The sequence below is a fragment of the Punica granatum genome, chromosome 7 (genome assembly GCF_007655135.1).
Source record: "Punica granatum isolate Tunisia-2019 chromosome 7, ASM765513v2, whole genome shotgun sequence".
NCBI classification, from domain to species: domain Eukaryota; kingdom Viridiplantae; phylum Streptophyta; class Magnoliopsida; order Myrtales; family Lythraceae; genus Punica; species Punica granatum.
Window position 1 is genome coordinate 11081681 of NC_045133.1, and position 19878 is coordinate 11101558.

At 38.6% G+C, this 19878-nt stretch overlaps 1 protein-coding gene across 2 annotated transcripts; it reads left to right on the forward strand.

Moving 5' to 3' along the window:
* Positions 1-12104: 12104 nt before the first annotated feature.
* On the forward strand, positions 12105-19318 carry LOC116213860 (pentatricopeptide repeat-containing protein At1g30610, chloroplastic). 2 transcript variants are annotated; one of them, XM_031548962.1, is made up of 10 exons: positions 12105-12569; positions 12660-13681; positions 14682-14873; positions 15224-15305; positions 15408-15599; positions 15859-15972; positions 16402-16492; positions 16851-17008; positions 17692-18123; positions 18585-19318. In XM_031548962.1, the coding sequence occupies exons 2-10, from the start codon at positions 12810-12812 to the stop codon at positions 18921-18923; spliced, it is 2472 nt and encodes an 823-aa protein (XP_031404822.1). In that variant the 5' UTR covers positions 12105-12569; positions 12660-12809; the 3' UTR covers positions 18924-19318. The 2 variants fall into 2 exon arrangements, with proteins under 2 accessions (XP_031404822.1, XP_031404821.1); XM_031548961.1 differs by having other exon boundaries at positions 12105-13681.
* Positions 19319-19878: the final 560 nt, after the last annotated feature.

The window sequence follows — 19878 nt, forward strand, 5'->3', positions numbered from 1 at the left end:
GTCTTCCCTTTATATATATATATGCTAGGAGGAGATCTCAAATAGACGAATTTAACGAAGATTTTGAATGAAATTACCTAGAGCGTTTCCTCTATTTTCTTATCATTCATCATTGAGCGTGGCGAATCAACCCGACTTTTCTTACTCGTGGCGAGTCATCTTATCGAGTGAGTTTTGTTAGTTCTACCATCCACCCTTCTTTCTTACCCAGTTCTGGTTCGTGAGCCCATCAGGACCCTGAAGAGCTTTAGTAAAAATATCTGCCAATTGATCATTTGAACTAACAAAAGCTGTCACAATATCCTGAGATTGCAACTTCTCTCTAACAAAGTGACAGTCGACCTCGATATGCTTCGCCTTCTCATGAAAAATCGGGTTCGATGTAATATGCAGTACGACCTGATTATCACAAAATAATTTCATAGGACAAGGTTGTTTTACTCCTAACTCTCCAAGCAATTGCTTCACCCACAACGATTCACAAGTAGTTAGGGCCATCGCTCTATAGTCAGCTTCGGACTCGATCAAGCAACGACATTCTACTTTTTACAATTCCAAGAAATTACATTTCCTCCAACCAACACAGTAACCTGTTGTGGATCTTCTATCTGATTTTGACCCAGCCCAATCTGTATCAGTATATCTAACTACTTCATTATGACCTCGATCTTGATACAGCAATCCTCTACTAGGTGCAGCCTTAAAATACTTCAAAATCTGAATCACAGCATTCCAGTAAGTTTCAGTTGGTGAATCTAGGAATTAATTGATAACACTCACTACGAAATATATGTCTGGTCTAGTAACTATGAGATAGTTCAACTTACCGACTAATCTACGATATCGCCCTACATCTAGAAAAAGTTCTCCTTCTCCTAGTGCCAACCTGACATTAGGATCCATCGGTGTATCAACTGGCTTACACTCGAGCAATTTTGTTTCCTTTAAGATGTTTAACAAGTACTTCCTTTGTGATATGTAAATACCACGTTCAGACTGAGCAACCTCAATCCCAAGAAAGTACTTCAAGGCTCCCAAGTCTTTGGTTTGGAATTGTTAGTGCAAATAAGCCATCAGTTGAGAGATGCCAACAACATCATCCCCCGTAATTACAATATCATCAACATATACAACTAGGAGAATGTGTTTTCCTTCATAGTGTCTAAAGAACATCGAATGATCAAATTGACTTCTCAATAGACCAAACTGAAGAACAGTCGTACTGAAGCAACCAAACCATGCCCGAGGAAACTGCTTCAGCCCATACAAAGATTTGCGGAGTTTACATACCTTGCCAAAGTACTCCCCCTGAGCAACAAACCAAGGTGGTTGCTCCATATAAACCTCCTCTTCTAAGTCTCCATGTAGAAAAGCATTCTTGATGTCCAACTCATTGAGCGACCAATGGTTAATGACCGCCAATGACAGCAATAAACGCACAGAAGCTACCTTGGCTACAAGAGAAAAGGTATCTCCATAGTCTAGTCCAGGAACCTATGTATAGCTCTTGGCAACTAGACGAGCTTTTAATCGATCAATACAACCATTTGGGGACATCTTCACTGTATACACCCATCGGCAACCCACAACAGTCTTTCTAGGTGGCAAAGATACAAGTTCCCAAGTGCCGTTAGCATACAAAGTAGACATCTCATCTTTCATTGCTTCCCACTAGTCAGGATGTGACAATGCCTCCTTAACAGATTTAGGAATAGAGACAGAATCCAAAGAAGAAAGAAAGGCAGTATAGGAAGGAGACAGATGACTATAACTGAGAAAGTTATACTGAGGATAAGGATTAACAGTGGATCAGGTACCTTTTCTATGTGCAATGGGCAAATTTGGCTCTAGGGAAGACATCAATGATAGATCCGAGGCCGGAGGTGCGACTAGGAAAGGGGTAGAGTCCTCTGGTTTCTCAGGAGAGGTCACTTGGACTTTATCTACCGGCTGTGACTCAATATGAGGTACCTTTTTCCTGCGCTGATAAGTGATCAGCTCACGTGGTTTGATTGGTCGAAAAGTGGATGGCATCTCAAGTGTCTCTGGAGGAAAGTGGATGCGGATGGAACACTAGACGGAACAATTACATATGGGGAAGGGAGAGGTAGTGATTCAGAAAATGACTCAGATTGATTGGGAGATGCTGAGAAAAAATGAGTGGACTCAAAGAAGGTGACATCAGCGACCACAAAATATCGACGTTGTTATGGAGAGTAACATCTATACCCTTTATGTCCACGAGGATATCCAAAGATTACACACTTTAATGAGCGAGGGACAATTTTGATGAGCTTGGAAGCAATTGATGGACAAAACAGAGACACCCAAAGACACGTGAAGGCAATGAATAAATTGCATCATGAGGAAACAAGACTGAAAAAGGGATTTGACCATGAAGAACACTAGAAGGCATTCTATTGATCAAATAGCATGCAGTGAGAACTGCATCACCCCAACACTTGACGGGTATGTTCATATGCATCAAGAGAGTGTGTAAGGTCTCAACAAGATGTCTATTCTTTTGTTCAGTAACTCCATTTTGTTGTGGGGTATAAGCACAAGAAGACTGATGTATCATGCCTTGAGAGGACATATATGATTGAAAGGATACTGAGAAATATTCTCGAGCATTATCACTATGAATGGTATGAATTGAAACACCAAATTGTGTTTGGATTTCAACACAAAAGGACACAAATATGGGATATAGATCGGAACGATTCTTTAACAAATAAACCCATATCATTCTGGAATAATCATCAATGAAGGTTACAAAATAATGATAACCTTGACTGGAAGAAACTAGACAATGACACCAAATGTCTGAATGAACTAAAACAAAAGGTGTACTACCACGTTTACTAACTCTACTTGGAAATTGGGTCATAGTATGTTTTCCCAGCTGAGATGATTGACACTCTAATTGACTGACTTTAGACAAACTCGGAACCATTTGCTTCAGATTAGTTAGAGAATGATGACCTAGGCGACTATGAATCTGCTCTGGAGATGTAGCAACGGTGCAGGCAATAGGTACCTCAAATGTTACTGGAGTAGAGAGTCGATAGAGGCCTTGAAACTCACGCCCCGTTCCAGTCGTTCCTCCTGTCCTTGAGTCCTGAATTACCATAGATTCCGAGGTAAAGGTTACAATGCAATTGAGATCTTTGGTCAATTTACTAATAGAAATTAAGTTATAGGAAAACTTAGGAAGATATAGAATGGTGGATAAGGAAATGGAAGCAGTAGGTTGAGCCGTTCCAAGGCCACTCACTGAGGCAAGAGAGCCATTAGCTAAAGTAACAGGGGGCGAAGAACTAGAATTATGGAAGTGGGATAACAAAGTAGAGTTACCAGACATATGATTAGATGCACCTGAGTCGAGAACCCAAGGACCTAATATAGAGGATTTGGTGAGACATGTCGCTGGCTGACTGGACTATGCAATGAGCGTGGAGAATACGGGGCTCCCATAGATTGGGGAGACACCCACAGTACCATGGGAAGTTGACATAACTTACCAAAGGAAACCAAAGACAGTAGAGAAAAGTTGAATCAGTGAACTTAAACAAGTAGCAATTGAAAAACAGTGAACCAACGCAGAGATGGAATCAGTGGACTTAAGCAATGGAGGCGACCAGAGGAAGACAACAGTGACAATGACAACAATGGCTGAAGCAGAAGAAAGCCAGTAGCTGAGACAGAACCAGAAGTAGAGACGGAATCAGAAGAAACCAGTAGCTTTGTATGTTTGAAGAAATCGACCAGATGGAAGCAATGAACCAGACGGGAAATAAGAGGAGCTGAGACAAACCAGACCGAAGCAGTCGACCAGAAGCAGAGACAAACCAAACGGAAGCTGAAGCAGTCGACCGGAGATGGAAGAACTGGAGACAAGGAGAGGTGCGACTAGAGCTCCAGCTCCTTAATCGGAAGCTCCAGTTCCATGATCGGAAGAGTTTTAGCTTCAGCTCAGTTAGTGATCTTCCCCAACCCTACCTCTAATACCTTGGGAAAATAGAAATTGGGGAAAAATTGTGTCTTTCATCAGACACCATTTTCTATTTATATATTTACTGAGTTAGTTCCAAAAAGAGTAAGAAATAAAGACTATTTACATTTAAGTCCCTAAACTATTAACTTCTATATATTTAACAATACTTCAGCACTTTATTTCAGCAACAACACTCATAAACTAAGCCTAAGAGGAATAGATCTATCTCTAAGAATGTACACCAAAGAAGTTAAAGAAACGAAGCCAATAAACAAGCTCTTTATTATTTATTAGGGATAATCACACCAAATATCATGAACTTGCACCATTTTCCCAAATATAGCATTAACTCTCAAATTTCCCAAATATAATAAGACGTTACTCTCGTTAGACCAAAAATGCCACCCGTCAATAATTCCGTCACAGTTTGTGACGTGACAATAAACAACAGTCAACGTGGCCTAATGATTTTTAAGTTTCAATAGAACAACGACAAGTGGCCATCTTTCACCCAGCTGATTTTTCAAAAAAAAACCCACACTCTTTTTTTTTTTTTGAAATTTTGGCCCAAAACTTTTTTGGAGGTGTGGGCAAGCGCCTTACCCCGACTAAGGGCTCCCTACCAGCCCTCGAGCCCCTAGGCAAGGTGACCTGAGTCCAGCCACCTCGCCGGAGGGATCGAGGGCCGGCGGGGGAGGCCCAGGCCGGGTTGGGGCCCCCTCCCCTCTTCCCTTGTTTTTTTTATAGAAAAACGGGGGAAGATGGGAGGGGGCCCCGACTCGATTGGGGGTTCCCCCACTGGCCTCGACCCCTCGGGCGAGGTGGCTATCCCGCCAGAGGGGTCTAGGGTCGGCGGGGGAGCCCCCAGAGGGGTCGGGGGGCCCCCCTCTCTTCCCATGTTTTTCTATTAAAAAAACGAAAAACGGGGGAAGAGGTGAGAGGGGGTCCCGACCCCGCTGGGAGCTCCCTCGACCCCTCGGACGTCTGGGCCACCTCGCCCGAGGGGTCAAAGGACGACAGGGGAGCCCCTAGACGGGTCCGGGCCCCCTCCCCTCATCACCTGATTTTCTGATAGAAAAATAAGGGAAGAGGGGAGGGGGTCCCGACTCGGCTAGGGGCTCCCCCATCGGCCCTCAAACCCTTCAGCAAGGTGGCCGAACTCAGGTCACCTTGCCTGGGGGATCGTGGGTCGACGAGGAGCCCTCAGCCGGGTCGGGCCCCTGCCCATTCCTCCCCCGCGTCCCTCCTCCCTTCCTCGGTTTTTTTCAAAAAAGTTTTGGGTCAAAATTTCAAAAAAGAAAAAGTATGAGATTTTTTTGAAAAATCGGCTGGGTGAAGAGGGCTACTTGTCGTTATTCTATTGGAGCTTAAAAATCATTAGGCTGCCGTTTATAGCCACGTCACGAACAGTGACCGAATTATTAACGGGTGACACTTTTGGTCTGACGAGGGTAACGTCCTGCTATATTTGAGAAATTTGAAAGTTGATGATATATTTGGGAAAACGATGCAAGTTCATGATATTTGGTGTGATTATTCCTTTTATTAAATAAGACTCGAGGTATTATATAGATGATCATATTTAACTGAAGAGAGAATGAAATTGAAGAAATAATATATATGTTGATATTTATATCAATGAAATTCTTGCATTGGCCTAATGACTAAGCTCCAAAAACAATCAAATGAGTCGAAAAATATGAGTTAGACATGTTCCTTCCCTCCCAAATATGCTATAACAATCAATTAAATTATAATATATGGATTCAAAAAAATGTGAATTTAAATAAGCAACAAAGGATTGATGAGGTTGTTCGACCATTGAGATCAAAGCCTCGGGCTCAATACTTACAACCATCAATATATATGTTTTTTTAAATTTTGTTATCCCTTTAATTAAATGTGATGCAATTGTATCGTAATTTCAAGAATTATCCAAGAAAAATTTTCTTTTGGTAAGTTATCTGACAAAAACTTGAAACGTTGTGTTTTTTTAACTTCATTGGTGATCATTCTTTTTTACATAGATTTGTCCCTTTAAACCTTATGGGGCATCTAGTATCAAGTCATCGTGTTTTCCACAAAGTAGAATGCGAGATAAAATCTCTCATCCCTTGTTTTTTTGCTTGTTCCATATAGATCTATATATTATCGAGATTACATACGTATATTATTATTAGGATAGTTAATACTGTAGGAACTTATATGATGATTCAATTATGATCTACACATGATTTGTCAAATATTTACATTTTATGTCATGATTTTGTTGTATCAAATCAGTTGGTCTATAAATTAGCCATTTACTAATCTTAGATATATTACCACCAAGTTGTGATTCTTGCTCCCATATTTATGGAATAAAACTTTATTGAGGACCCATTGTACGGCCTCCTTTGCGTGAACAACAACACGGTGTTCCTTTGTGATAATAATGAGAGCCCTCGGGTTGCAGAGTCATCTGGTGTCGTGTGGCACTAGCAGCGCAATGGCTTTGATGATATTAAAGAAGGAGAACATGAGCAATCATCGAAAATGTTGTTGAGTTAGAAGTAATCGAGCATGTTGCTGGAAATGAAATTTTAATGTATGTCCCAGAATGACTAACAATGTGGATAGATTGATGAGTCTAGATTTGGATGTTGGGGTTAGGAAGGAAGTTATTGATTGGATTAGGAAGGTGGTTTTGAGAACTAGAAATGTTTTTTTTCCTTTTTATCAATTATGAGCAACTCAAAATTTGTTGTCTTTAGTGTCATATTTAGAGTATGCCTTTCCAAAAAGAATGGGAAGATATACTTTTCATTTCCTTAAAAAAAAAAGTCTTTTCAGATGATAAAAATTCGTCACAACGCTTTTTTTTTTTTTAGTTTTTAGACATGGGAATAAGAACAAATTAAGAATAAAAAATTAGAGAACTAACTCCTACCAACAATCATCATAATTCAAAATAAAAATATAGGAACACTACCTAAGATAATTTAAAAGAGAAGAGTTCTTGTCGCGAGCAAATCTAATCAAGAATGTCCATTGTGTGTGTGTATATGTTTCTATGATAGGTACGTCTAATGAGAAGCTCCCAATTAATCAATAGATCTATAACCTTTTTAACTTATTTAATATCAACAAAAACAATTGACATATATCAAGTCAATATTATATCGTTGTATACTCAATATAATGTTATTTGGATTAATATTCTAAAGCTATCTAGTAGCAGTGGAGATATGACTTACCAAGTCAAAGGTCTCGAAGAGGAAGAATGTGCTCAACCTTTAAATAGAAATTGAGTGTGTTAGGCTAATAACATTTTGCATTGGGAATAGTAGCAAACTACTAATTTTCCTCGGTCGTCATTCCATAATTTTTTTCTCCAAAAATATTCGTTGCTCAATTAACTGTATTTCTTCAGATTCTAACCAATTTCACTCCTCTTTCATAGTTATATACACGAGAATTCAAAAAAAAGATGACTTCCTCATGCATAGATTTCTCTATGGCTACATCACAGTAATAAATTCCCAACACCTGAGGTTACTGACAAAATAACCTATATAGAATTACCATCTGAACAAGATGATAGAATATGATTTAATGTTGTCTCACAATTCGTGATGCATGGACCATATGGAATTACAATGAAAGATGCTCCTTCCATAATTGATTGCTTATGTAGAAAAAATTTCCAAATAAATTTTGCAATGAGACGAGCATTGATTCGGATGACTTTCCTACATATAGAAGAAGGGATAATGGAAGACATGTTATAAAAGGAGACATCATGCTAGATAATCGTTTTGTTATTCCGTATAATCGAGACTTATTACTCAGATTTCAAGCTCATATAATGTTAAGTTGTGCAACAAGTCAAAGGTGATCAAATATTTGTTCAAGTATCTCCACAAAGGCCTCCATAGAACAATTATGCTGGTTGAAGAAAATGTGTCAATCAGTAACACAACAAATTCAATGGAGATAACACACATTGACGAGATCAAGATATACTTGGATGGCATGTATGCTTCAACATGTGAACACATATTTAAGAATTCATGCTAAACATTTATAGTTGTAGTTAATTAAGCATTTGTTTGTAGAAAAATTTTATACTTACATTTTCTTATTCCAACCTTCATTACAGGTATATATCCGCATGTGAAGCCACTTGAAGAATCTTTGATTTTGACATTCATTATAGATCTCCTCCAATTATGCGATTAGTCTTCCATCTATCGGGAGAAAACTCTTTAACTTTAAGAGATTCTAAAAGATTAACATATGTCGTCAGAAGAGAAGGAATAGAGCGAACAACGTTTACATAATGGATGAGAATGAACTCGATTAGCTTTGAGGCACGCTTGCTAACATATTCCAAATTCCCTATAAAATATGTTTGGGACGAAGGCAACAAGGTATGGACACAAAGAAAGAAGGACAGAACTATGGGTTAGGTTATCTATGCCCACCCAACATCCAGTTAAAGATACTATTTGAGAATATTGTTGAATATCATTTGAGGACCAAAAAGCTACGAAGATATAAGAATTGTCAGTCGCACCACATATAGAACATTAAAAAAAAAGGTGTTATGCTCTTGGGCTTTTGAATGATGACAGAGTGGAACGATGCACTGAATGAGGCAAGTCAATGGGCTACTGCATATTATTTGTCACTATTCTTCTCTTTGGTGAAGTTACAGATTTGACAGTTTTGAAAAAATAATTGGAAGCTCCTGTCTGATGATAAGGAAGAGAAGGTTATTTTGTCATTTCGATTTACTGTTCACTGATGACCAAATTCGAACATATTACTTATTAGAGATTGAGAAGATCTTAATAAATAACGAAAAAAGAACATTTTGAATTTGATGGGATACCCTACCAAATAGAGCTGTTGTGCAATAAATGGACAACAAACTTATCAAAAAGAGCGCAACTATAATATTGAAGAGCTTTGACCAGTGCATGAGAGGTATTTCCCGTTATTGAATGAAGAACAAAGGGAAATATATTATGAAGTTGGAACTACTAACGTGAGTTGGTTTAAGTGGTTTGGCGCTTGTTCTGCTTAAGCAAAGTCTCGGATTCGAATCTTTATGAATGCAGAAAATCCACGCCGGGAGAGCTTTATCCCTTAATGAGCCAACCCGGCTCGATCAGATCAGTCGGGACCCAATTGGGCTGTCGGATACTATGATTCACACTGAAAAATTTGTAGCTGTTGTTTCCACAAACTTAGGTGGAGTTTTCTTTGTTTAGGACATGAAGGAACAAGAAAGACTTTCCTTTATAAAACAATCATCACTAGATTTAACATCATTATTCTCAAACAACAATAACCATTCTTTTTCATAATTAAAACTGACCATTATTTTTTCAATTTAACCCAGGAATTGCATAATTGCTACTTGCTAGAGGTAGAACTGTGCATAGTATATGCGAAATACCACTAGATCTCTTTAAAGAAAGCACTTGCTCAATGAAGCAAAATACCCAACTTGCACGGTCAATAATTCAAACAAATCTCATCATCTGGGATGAGGCACCAATGACCAAGAGAGTCTCTTTTGAGGCTCTTGATAGATCATTGAAGGATATTATAGGATTTTGTGTATCCCGGTGCAGCGAGAAAGCCATTTGGAGGGAAGACTATCTTACTTGAAGGTGATTTTAGGCAAATTTTTACTTGTATATAATACCAAAAGGTCGGAAGCAAGACATAGTCCAAGTGTGCATCTACATATCTTATTTGTGGGATAGTTGCAGACTGTTCTTACTTTCAAGAAGTATAAGAGTGCGTTTGGTTTCAGAGTTAAAGTAACTTTGATTTTGATTTTGATTGTGGAAAAGGACAAATGAGATGGTATTATAAATTTGACTTGGGAAACGTATGTTTTTGTTGTGTAGTGGGTAGAGTTAAAATCAAAATTATGATTTTAAAATCAAACTCTGAAACCAAACAGACCCTAAGAGTTAGTGAGACTTCTACTAATGGTGAAGCAAATTATCCAGTTCGAGAATTTAACAAATGGCTTCTCCAAATAGGAGATGGAAAGGTCCCTTCAATAAGTAGAGAGGATGAAGACCTCCGTACCTATATAAAGATACCACAACAATATTTACTTCAACCAATGGAGCATATTGTGCGGCAAATTGTGGAAAACACATATCCTAATTTTCGAGAATGAGCTTTAGATAAAGAATATTTGAGAAAGAGCAATACTCGCACCTTTGAATGATACTATCGATGAGATAAATGATTACATTTTTAATCTACTAGATGGGCCAACCAAACAATATAGAAGCTCGGATGAGATCGGAAAGGCATCAAAGAATGCAGCTGAACAAGAAATAATGTAACCGGTCAATTTTTTAACACCTTCAATAATCCAAGATTCTCGAATCATTATTTGCGTCTGAAAGAATGAATGTCAGTCATGTTGTTCAAGAACATCAACTCCGCATTAGGCATGTGCAATGGCACAAGACTATTGTGCATTTGGGGAATTGGATAATTGAAGGAAAAATCATTGCATGAGCCAATGTTGGAGGGAAAGTACACATCCCAAGAATAATTCTTACTATGAATGACTCTAAGTGGCCTTTTATTGGATTGTATCTGTTAAAACCAGTATTTTCCCATGAACAATTGTATGTCGTGTTGTGCAGAGTGACCTCACCAAAGACTTTGAAAATTATAATTCTAGAGGAGGATGAGAAATACGTAGGATACACTAAAAATATTATTTACGGTGAAGTGTTTACTGGACTGTCACAGCCGAATTACCTTGTGCATGTCAATAGTTGTCCTATAATTTATACATAGTTTTAACCTTTTTCTTTATTCAAGCTTTTGTCTAAATAATAACTCATACAAAACAATTTGTGCCTACAAATAAGAATGTGAATCACTACATGAAAGAAAAAAAAATTGAGATAAATTTGGTTCTAATCAAATATTTACTCTCAATTGTTCAGACTTCTTTTGTAATTGAGCTTCTTTTGAACATGTATAACTTATTGAGTACTACATAAAGAATGATTCAAAACAATAACACACATGAATTGATAAGTGGGCGTTTGATTATTCTATCGAATGGAGACAAAATAGTGAAGAGAATTTATTTTTGAAAAATTAATTGTAATAATTGTTAATAAAAATTATGTGAGAGAATTTATTATTAAATTGAAGAAAAATACAAAGTAAAGAATAATGAAGAGAATCTAGTATTTAAAAATTGGTTGTAATAATGATTAAGAAAAATATGAAAAAGAATTTATTATTATATTAGAAAAAATAAGATAATAATTATTATATTGTTGAATTTAAGAAAAAATAAAGTGAAAAAATATTTTAATTTTGAAACTAAACAAAGCCTATATTTTTTTTTCTAATCTTTCTAAACTTCGATCTTTTTCCTAAAACATCCCTAACTCATTGAATATAGCACAACAAAAAGTTCGGCTTATTTGTCCCTAAAAATTAATTTTCTTCATGAAGTCCTTCCAACGCAAGACCTTATAAAGTGTTTGGTTTTTGAGTTGAGTTGAGTTGAGTTTTGATTTTAATTGATTTGTAATGATTGTATTGTTGAATTATGAGAAAAAGTATGAAAAAATAATGAATAGTTGAGATAATTTAATATTAAAAATCGAATTAAATAGTTTAAAAAATTTTAAAAAATGAAAAAAGTAATGATTGTATTATTGAATTGAAAATAAGTGGAGTTAAATTGAGTTGAGTTGAGTTTTGGTTTTAATTGGTTTGTAATGATTGTCTTGTTGAATTATGAAAAAAAGTGTGAAAAAGTAATAGATCCTTGCGAGCCCCTCCTGCTTCCGTCCTGCTTGTATTGTTGCCTTGTGCCCCCGTCCTGCCTCGTTGCGCGCCTTTCCTCTCCCCCTTGCCTTGCCTCGTTCCCCTCTTTCCCCCCTCCCCCCCCCGTCCCGCTTGTGCTCTTGAATTGAAGCTCCGTGCCGTTGCGTTGAGTTGCGTTAAATATTTTCCGAAAACCCACCCTAACTAGTCCAGAGGCAATGCGCCAATATATTCTATTTCATTGCTCTCTCCATGGCCCTTAAAAATTAAAATTTAAAAAATTAAAAATAAAACGCTGGTTATCCACTACATTCCTCGAATGATTGAAGCCTCGCCGTCCCTCTGCTCAGTCTCCCCACTTCCAGGCTTCCAGCAACTCCCGCCTCTGCGGGGCCTCATTCCCGACGCCGTTGCCGGCCAGCAACCGCCACACCATCGCCGTCTCCGACGAGTCAGACTCATGCCAGTCAGACCCATGCCCTAACACCCCTGCTCACTGCTTTCTCTGTCAACAGCAACTACAGTGCCGCCTCCGACCAGCAACCGCCACACCACCTCCTTCTCATCTCTCATATCATCTGTGTTGGGAATCTCTTCTCCATCTCTCTACCTTGCTCTCTCATTGTTCTTTATTTTGCTTGCGGAGAATTCGCAACAGAGGGCGTAGAGAGGGGCGAAATCTGGGAGGAAAGAAGAACAGAGACGGGAAGTGTAGGGGAGAAAGGGGGAATCAAGGGCAAAGCATGGCGTATACGTGAGTTTTGTCCACCATCGAAGCAAATGATGTATGTTCATTCTGCTATGGCGAGTCCTGAGAATTTGGTTCCATTCTCTTTCAATGCAGACTTAAGCTGCTTCAGTGCCCTCCGTCAAATCCACTAATCCCCTTCTGTGCAACTCAGTTTCTTTCTCTTGCCTTCACTCTGTGAATTGGAGATGGAATGACCACGGGAGGGAGATTGTGTATGAAGTTGGGTACTGTGTCCTGCTTACGATGGAGTTGGGGATGAATTTAGCAAACGGGAATCAGTGTGTCAGTTTCCTTGAAAGGAAGTGGGTTATGATGAACTCGTATATATGCCGGGAATTGCTTTTCCCATGTGAGGTTTCTAAATCTTTGCAACCCATTTTCACTAACACCTTGAAAACGGAGATCGTGGGGAGGAGACGGATGATTTTCGGTCCAAAAAGGGCTAGCTACGGAAGAGTTAATTCCATGGTTAAGGAAGAGTCTGGCGGTGGCAGGTCGGTTGATGAAGCGAATGAGTTCGAGTTCAAGCCCTCATTCGATGAGTATTTGAAGGCTATGGAGTCTGTTAGAACTGGTAGGGGCAGAAAGCACGAGCAGGAATTGGGTAGGCTTGGACCAAAGAGCAGTTTGCCTAAGAAAAATGGCACGTTGAGGACTGCAAAGAGATCAGAAATGTACGAGAAAAAGAAGAAACTGACAGAAGATAATGCTGACTTGGGCCGGGACAAATCTTCCACAATTGAGGAAGATTGGTTGCGGCACGGTGATGTTGAGGAGAAGAGACTTGGTGTAGATAATGAAAGAACTCTTGAAATTATGGAATGGAGTGAAGAAGATACCAATGAAGAACAAGGAGGTAGTCTCAGTAGCAATGGAGTTTATGAAAAATTGCAGGACAACAGCAAAAGAGCTGAAGAAGGTCTTGATCAAAGATTAAGTTGGCGAAAGGTGAGGATGTCTAAGGCCCAAAAGGGTGCAAAGTATGAAGTTGATGATTCTGAGTTTGAGGTGGAAAGGGCTGCCTTCAGAAATTTTGGTGATGCAGATGATGTAGTGGTTAAGCCACCAGTTTCACGAGTGGAAATGGAGCAGAGGATCCAGAAGCTAGCACAGGGGTTAGTTTTCCTGTCCTCTTTTAATGGGTGTTGAGTGAATTTTGAATTTGGGTGATTCGTTCTTGTATTTGTATCAATGCTTGTGAGTGAAACTGTGATGCGCCTACTCAGTTTGGACTAAAGTTGCCATTAATCATCTTTTATCTGAACAGCATGTCACATTTTTAAGACTTCTTTTATCTTAAAACTTAGGCAGGACAAATTGTGATTAATATACATCCGAGATTTGCACAATGTATATGTCAATATGCTCATAAGAACTCAGGCTACTCTCTCATCCTTTGTAACTATATACCAAAGTAATGTGACTTCTAGGTCAATGGAGATCAAACATGATAGTTCTGTTTATATGAAAAGATTCTTCTATATTTGGATCAACTTTAACCAACAGATTTGTATACCACCAAATGTGCCTGTGGGATACAATATTTGTCTACTGCACATAACTACAACCTTGAATTTGAAATATACTTAAGATAGGAAAGTGTTATGTGTTCCAGATCTTACATTTCTCTAATGGTGTGTTTGGGAGTTTTTTAGGAGGGAAAGGAGAGGAGAGGAGAGGAGAGGAGAGGAGAGGAGAGGAGAGGAGAGGGGAGGGGAGGAGAGGGAAGGACAGGTGAGGAGAGGAAATGGAGGGAAATAAGAGAAGGGTTGTCTACCTTGTTTCTGAGCAGTTAGCAAGGGAGACAGGAGGAGAGAAGTGAAGAGAAGAGAATATAAGTACTAAAACTTAAAATATACATACACACTCACACATATATATAATGTACGAGAGTTGAGCGGAAGAGAGTTTAAACAACACGTTAGTTCTTCTAAATTCACCTAATTTGAAAGGTTTTCCTAAAAAATGTAGGGCAACGAAGGGAGAGTGTCTTCCTCCAAATCCTTCCCTCTCCCTCCTTCTCCCTCCCTCTCCCTTCAAATCCTTCCTCCCAAACACAGTGTAAGATGATTGTGTGCCATATCTATTATACCCCAAGCATTTTATTTTTAACAGGTTAAATGGTGCAGAGATAGACATGCCAGAATGGATGTTTGCTAAGATGATTCGGAGTGCAAAAATCAGATTTTCAGATCATTCCATAATGAGAGTTATCCAGTTACTGGGAAAATTAGGAAATTGGAGGCGTGTCCTACAAGTCATCGAGTGGCTTCAGAAGCAGGAGCGCTTCAAGTCACATAAACTCAGGTGCTTTTCTCATTCTGTAGTTTTGGACATTTTGTCACTTACTTTCTGTTCTTAGTAGTGGAGTTACGTTAACTCTCGTCTTTGATTATTCAAGTTATCTTATAATAACTCCCGTCAAAGGACAAGTCTTCTCTGCCAATGTTGTTCCCGAAATTTTGCCATTGTAACTGGAAATGTATTAATATGTGAAGCAGTTCCCAAACATATCATAAAGCCTTTGGCACTTCCTTAGGAAATGATATTAATCCAATTGTTTCTCAAGTATCTAAGGAATTCCATGTTACTCTGTTGTGCTGTTAGGTTTCACTGTTTTAAAATGATTGCATCTTGTGATTGTTTTTCCCTTTTAGGCATATTTACACAGCTGCGCTTGACGTTCTTGGGAAGGCAAGAAGACCAGTTGAGGCACTAAATGTGTTTAACTCAATGCAGGTATCGAGAGTTAGTTGTTCATAAAGTTGATCATTTACAATAATGTAAGGAAGACAGAAGTTGACTAATTTGATCTCTCTTCCTCTCTATCTCTCTCTTTAGCAACAAATTTCCACATATCCTGATTTGGTGGCCTACCATTCTATTGCTGTAACTCTGGGACAAGCAGGGCATCTGAAGGAACTCTTGGATGTGATTGAAATTATGCGTGCTCCTCCTAAGAAAAAGTTCGAAGCAAGCACGATCATGGAGTGGGACCCTCGACTGGAACCAGATATTTTTGTCTACAATGCAGTGAGTGATACTCAGTTTTAATCCTATTATATATGATGTACAATTATGTTCACGAATTTTCTGACTTAGCCATTAGATTGTTCCGAGATTATTAAAGGCTCTACTCCGAAGTCTTAGGTATTTGAGATCAAGAAGTGTGCTTTTGGTTGTGACGATCTCTTCCCCTGAGTTCACTCTGGAAATGTTCGAGTGAACAGCCTATCACATTTTTTAAGTATGGTTATAGATGCCAATAACACCAGTCACATGCTGTCTGCAGGTGCTTAATGCTTGTGTCAATCGGAAACAATGTGAAGGGGCTTTTTGGGTACTGCAGCAATTAAACCAACAAGGGCAGACTCCTTCCTCCGCAACATATGGACTCGTCATGGAGGTGATAATCTCTCACTTTATCATGTAATTATGGAACCATTGCAAATAAGGAGTAAGATATTATAAAACTGAATTTCACATTCGGATTGACAAGCATTTATTTTTTCTGACACGTGATTTATATTCTACTTGAAGTTCATTTCTGAGCAGATGCCAACTGCATCCTACACCCAGATAAGGATAAGAAGCAAGAATTCCATAAAGTACCACAATTATCATTATCTAAGAGGATTTGTCTTAAATTCTAAATTATCAGCCATGAGAATAGTAAAAACATCTACACTCATCTGTGCCATGAAGGCTTTTCCGTGAACATTTTTCACTCTGGCCAATTATTTATTTTGGCGTACGTGGTATGTAGATATGAGCGATGATATTTATCCTTTGCACAAACTAATTGTCTTTATGAAATTATTTTATAACTGATCAGGTGATGTTTGCCTGTGGCAAATACAATTTGGTTCAAGAATTCTTCCGAGAAGCGCAGAAATCAGGAACCCCAAATGCCTTAACATACAGAGGTGCTCTAAAGATGTATCTTTTACAGTATGCTCAACAGAAATGAGCATAATATTATATATACTTTAATTTTTTTTCTACAGCAGTTGATGGGTTATAATTTAATTTTACTTTTGCCCCGTTGTGAGTCTTTGTGAATGGCCATGTAACTACATATTTTTCATTTTCTACTCAAGTATCTCAGCCTCCAGATTCCAGATTCTTTAAGGATGTAAAATCCTTTTTACAGAATAAGATACCTTTAGTTTGTATTGAGCATGTATATTGTTAAGTCGACCTTACAAGTTCTTTTCTTATGGGAGATTTATTCCTTAAGCTTACCCGGAAATTCGTCAAATGGTTGTTTCCTCTTATATGCAGTTCTTGTTAATTCTCTCTGGAAAGAAGGCAAAACAGATGAGGCAGTATTAGCTGTTGAGGAGATGGAAGGACGGGGCATAGTAGGCTCTGCTGCTCTATACTATGACCTTGCTCGCTGTCTTTGCACTGCGGGAAGGTGCCAAGAAGCTCTCGAGCAGGTGCTATGCCTGTCGTTATGTGTCGTCATTCATATTTATGTTTGAAGATTCTGTTTCATTAACTTTAGTGCGTGTTTATCAATAATCAATGCTTGATCCGTTTTATGTCCTTCATTGTGCCTTGTTTTGGTGCTCTCTTTGGTCTAGAGATATTGTCCCAATCGATCAGATTGATTTTTTGGTTTATGTAAAATCATATTATCTCCTGCTCAGACTGGTAGATCCAATACAAGTTGATGAAAAAGATTTCTGTTATTGAACAAACTTAGAAGGTTACTTAAGAAGAATCTGAAAAGGATACCTGTTTATGTACTGATACTATACTAGAAGTTGACACCGTGTTAGACCAGAAGTTGGAATCTGGGGGGTTGAGTGTTTAGAGCAGTGAATGGTAAGTCATAGGTTCGATTTCTATTCCTTTATTTTAAACATATTCAACCTTCTATGCGGACTTTGCGGCAAAAGCTGATTCTTATACTCGTGGTAGTGTGGTGTATTCAATCTATGTCAGCTTTATCCGAAGTCCCCTGTTAAACCCAAAAGAAGGGAAAGGAGGAGAAAGTGATGCTTATATATCTTGCCCTTTTACTAGTTCTGGGTCCTCAATCTTTGGTGTAGCCTAATTGCATTTTTGCTGCATGATGCAAGAGTTCGCATCACTAACGGGATTTTGCTCTTCGCAGATCGAGAGGATCTGTAAGGTTGCTAGCAAGCCTCTAGTAGTCACCTATACTGGTCTAATCCAAGCTTGCATGGATTCTGGGAACATCCAAGATGGGGTATCGATCTTTCAACAAATGGAGCAGCACTGCTCCCCAAATCTCGTCACTTGCAACATAATGCTGAAAGCTTACCTTGGAAACAACATGTTCGAGGATGCAAAGAAACTGCTCTTCAAGATGCTAGATGATGGAAGTCATATCAGTAATAGATCTGATTACCGGGTGCGAGTTGTACCTGATGCCTATTCATTCAACACTATGTTAGATGCATGTGTTGCAGAGAAGAGATGGGAAGATTTGGAGTTCGTCTATAAGAAGATGCTGAGCCATGGTTTCCATTTCAATTTGAAACGCCACCTTCATGTGGTCTTGGAAGCTTCAAGAGTTGGAAAGGTACGAATGCCATGTCTGTTCAAGGGACTGAAATCAGAATGGAACGGAATCACCATACAGATGTATTGTCTTATATGGCGATTTCATCCTAATTAATTTTCACTCCTCATGCTAAAATTTGATAGAACTTCACCTCTGCTGGTATATATGGTCTTTGCTCTTCTCTACCATGTATATGGCTCAGCTGATCATCTACGAGAGAATGAGAACTTCCATGTCTTCCCGCGCCGACCCCCCCCCCCCCCCCCCCCCCCCCCCCCCCCCCCCCGGCGGATCCCTTGGTCACTCTAGGCCATCAGATCTGCACTAGATTGTGGGCGTCAGTACTGAATTGACTGCCCATAGGGACCATCCAGGAAAACACTTGCGCTAGATCTAACGGGGCGCTGATGGAAGAAATTGACTTCATTTTCATTTATGATGTGTCCATTGCTTACATTATATATCGTCTCTGTATGCAGCGTGAATTACTGGAAACTACTTGGAACCAGTTTGTCCAGTCTGGTTGCTCCCTCCCATCTGCTCTCGTGAAGGAACGCTTCATCACAATGCTCGAGAAAGACGACACTTCTGGGGCTCTCTCCGCTATTATTAGCCCTCTGACTAGTGAATCACTCAGTAGTCTCACCAAGAAGGCATGGTTGAAGTTGTTCAAGGAAAATGCTCAACGGTTCCGACGAGACACACTTGCCCGTCTAACTCGCGAGATTAGGGTTCATATGGCCTCAACTGCGTTACCGGCCCTGGGGTTGCAGAATTTAGTTGCATCCTGTGACGAGTTCATAAGCACTGGTTGGTGATCTTACACCAACTCAATATATCATGTGGTCCGGTATTGCTCCATTGATTATTGGAAGAGTGGGATCGATGTCCTACAGAGATGTCATTCACAGAGGATTATCGTGCGATAAATGTTTTATCCAAGTCTCGGGCTTTTCTGAAATGCGAAAATGATGATACTCCTAAACGGTCTACCAGTACACATGTAATCGTAACCTTGCAATAGGTTCACCAGAATATAGATAGCTCGTGTATCATAGAATTAACTGTTTGAAATCGATAATCATCTAGGCTTGTAATTTTGATAGTTCTTTTAGTTTCTTTTCTTTTTTTTTTGCTTGAAACTTTTCATCGTATAGTTAACTCATTGTTGAAAATATATGTAAAATTAAGAACGAAGAAAGATGAAAGACCAGAAAGATCAAAATGTCTGCCTTGAATTCTATTACACCCGAATGTAACAAAGTTCATTTTATTTTTGTTTTTCGTTTTCAAAAATAGTTCATGAGTCTATTATAAGAAAATATATATTTAAGTATAGGGATATAAGTAATTTCATTGATGAAAATTGAACATGAAATTTATTGATTAATATGCACTGTATTACGTCTCTTTCTCATAACACCCCCATTTAGATGGTAACTTAAATCCCAAAAACACCACGCCATTGTCTTATCCAGTGAACCCGAACTTTGGATATAGCACTTTATGACCTAAAACCTAAAGGGAATGTTCAAATTATTGATAATAGATAAGAAAAAGTATGTGAAAGAATTTTTAAAAAAGAGAATAGTAATAATTGTATTGTTAAATTAAAGGAAAAATAAAGTTAAATTTAATTTTGTAAACAAACATAGCATAAATTCTAAAAATTCAAATCTATATGGAAAAAATTCTATTATCCTAGAATCCAAAAATCCTAATTCGTAACGCCCTGATCCAAACACAAATACCAAACCTAAACCTCGAATGGGC

Bases quoted from the DNA above. Each gene is read 5' to 3' on its own strand.
- LOC116213860 (XM_031548961.1), top strand. From the start codon at position 12,810: ATGGAGTTGGGGATGAATTTAGCAAACGGGAATCAGTGTGTCAGTTTC. The intron at 15,600-15,858 runs GTGAGTGATACT...TGCTGTCTGCAG, and splicing joins ATATTTTTGTCTACAATGCA to GTGCTTAATGCTTGTGTCAA. The intron at 15,973-16,401 runs GTGATAATCTCT...ATAACTGATCAG, and splicing joins CATATGGACTCGTCATGGAG to GTGATGTTTGCCTGTGGCAA.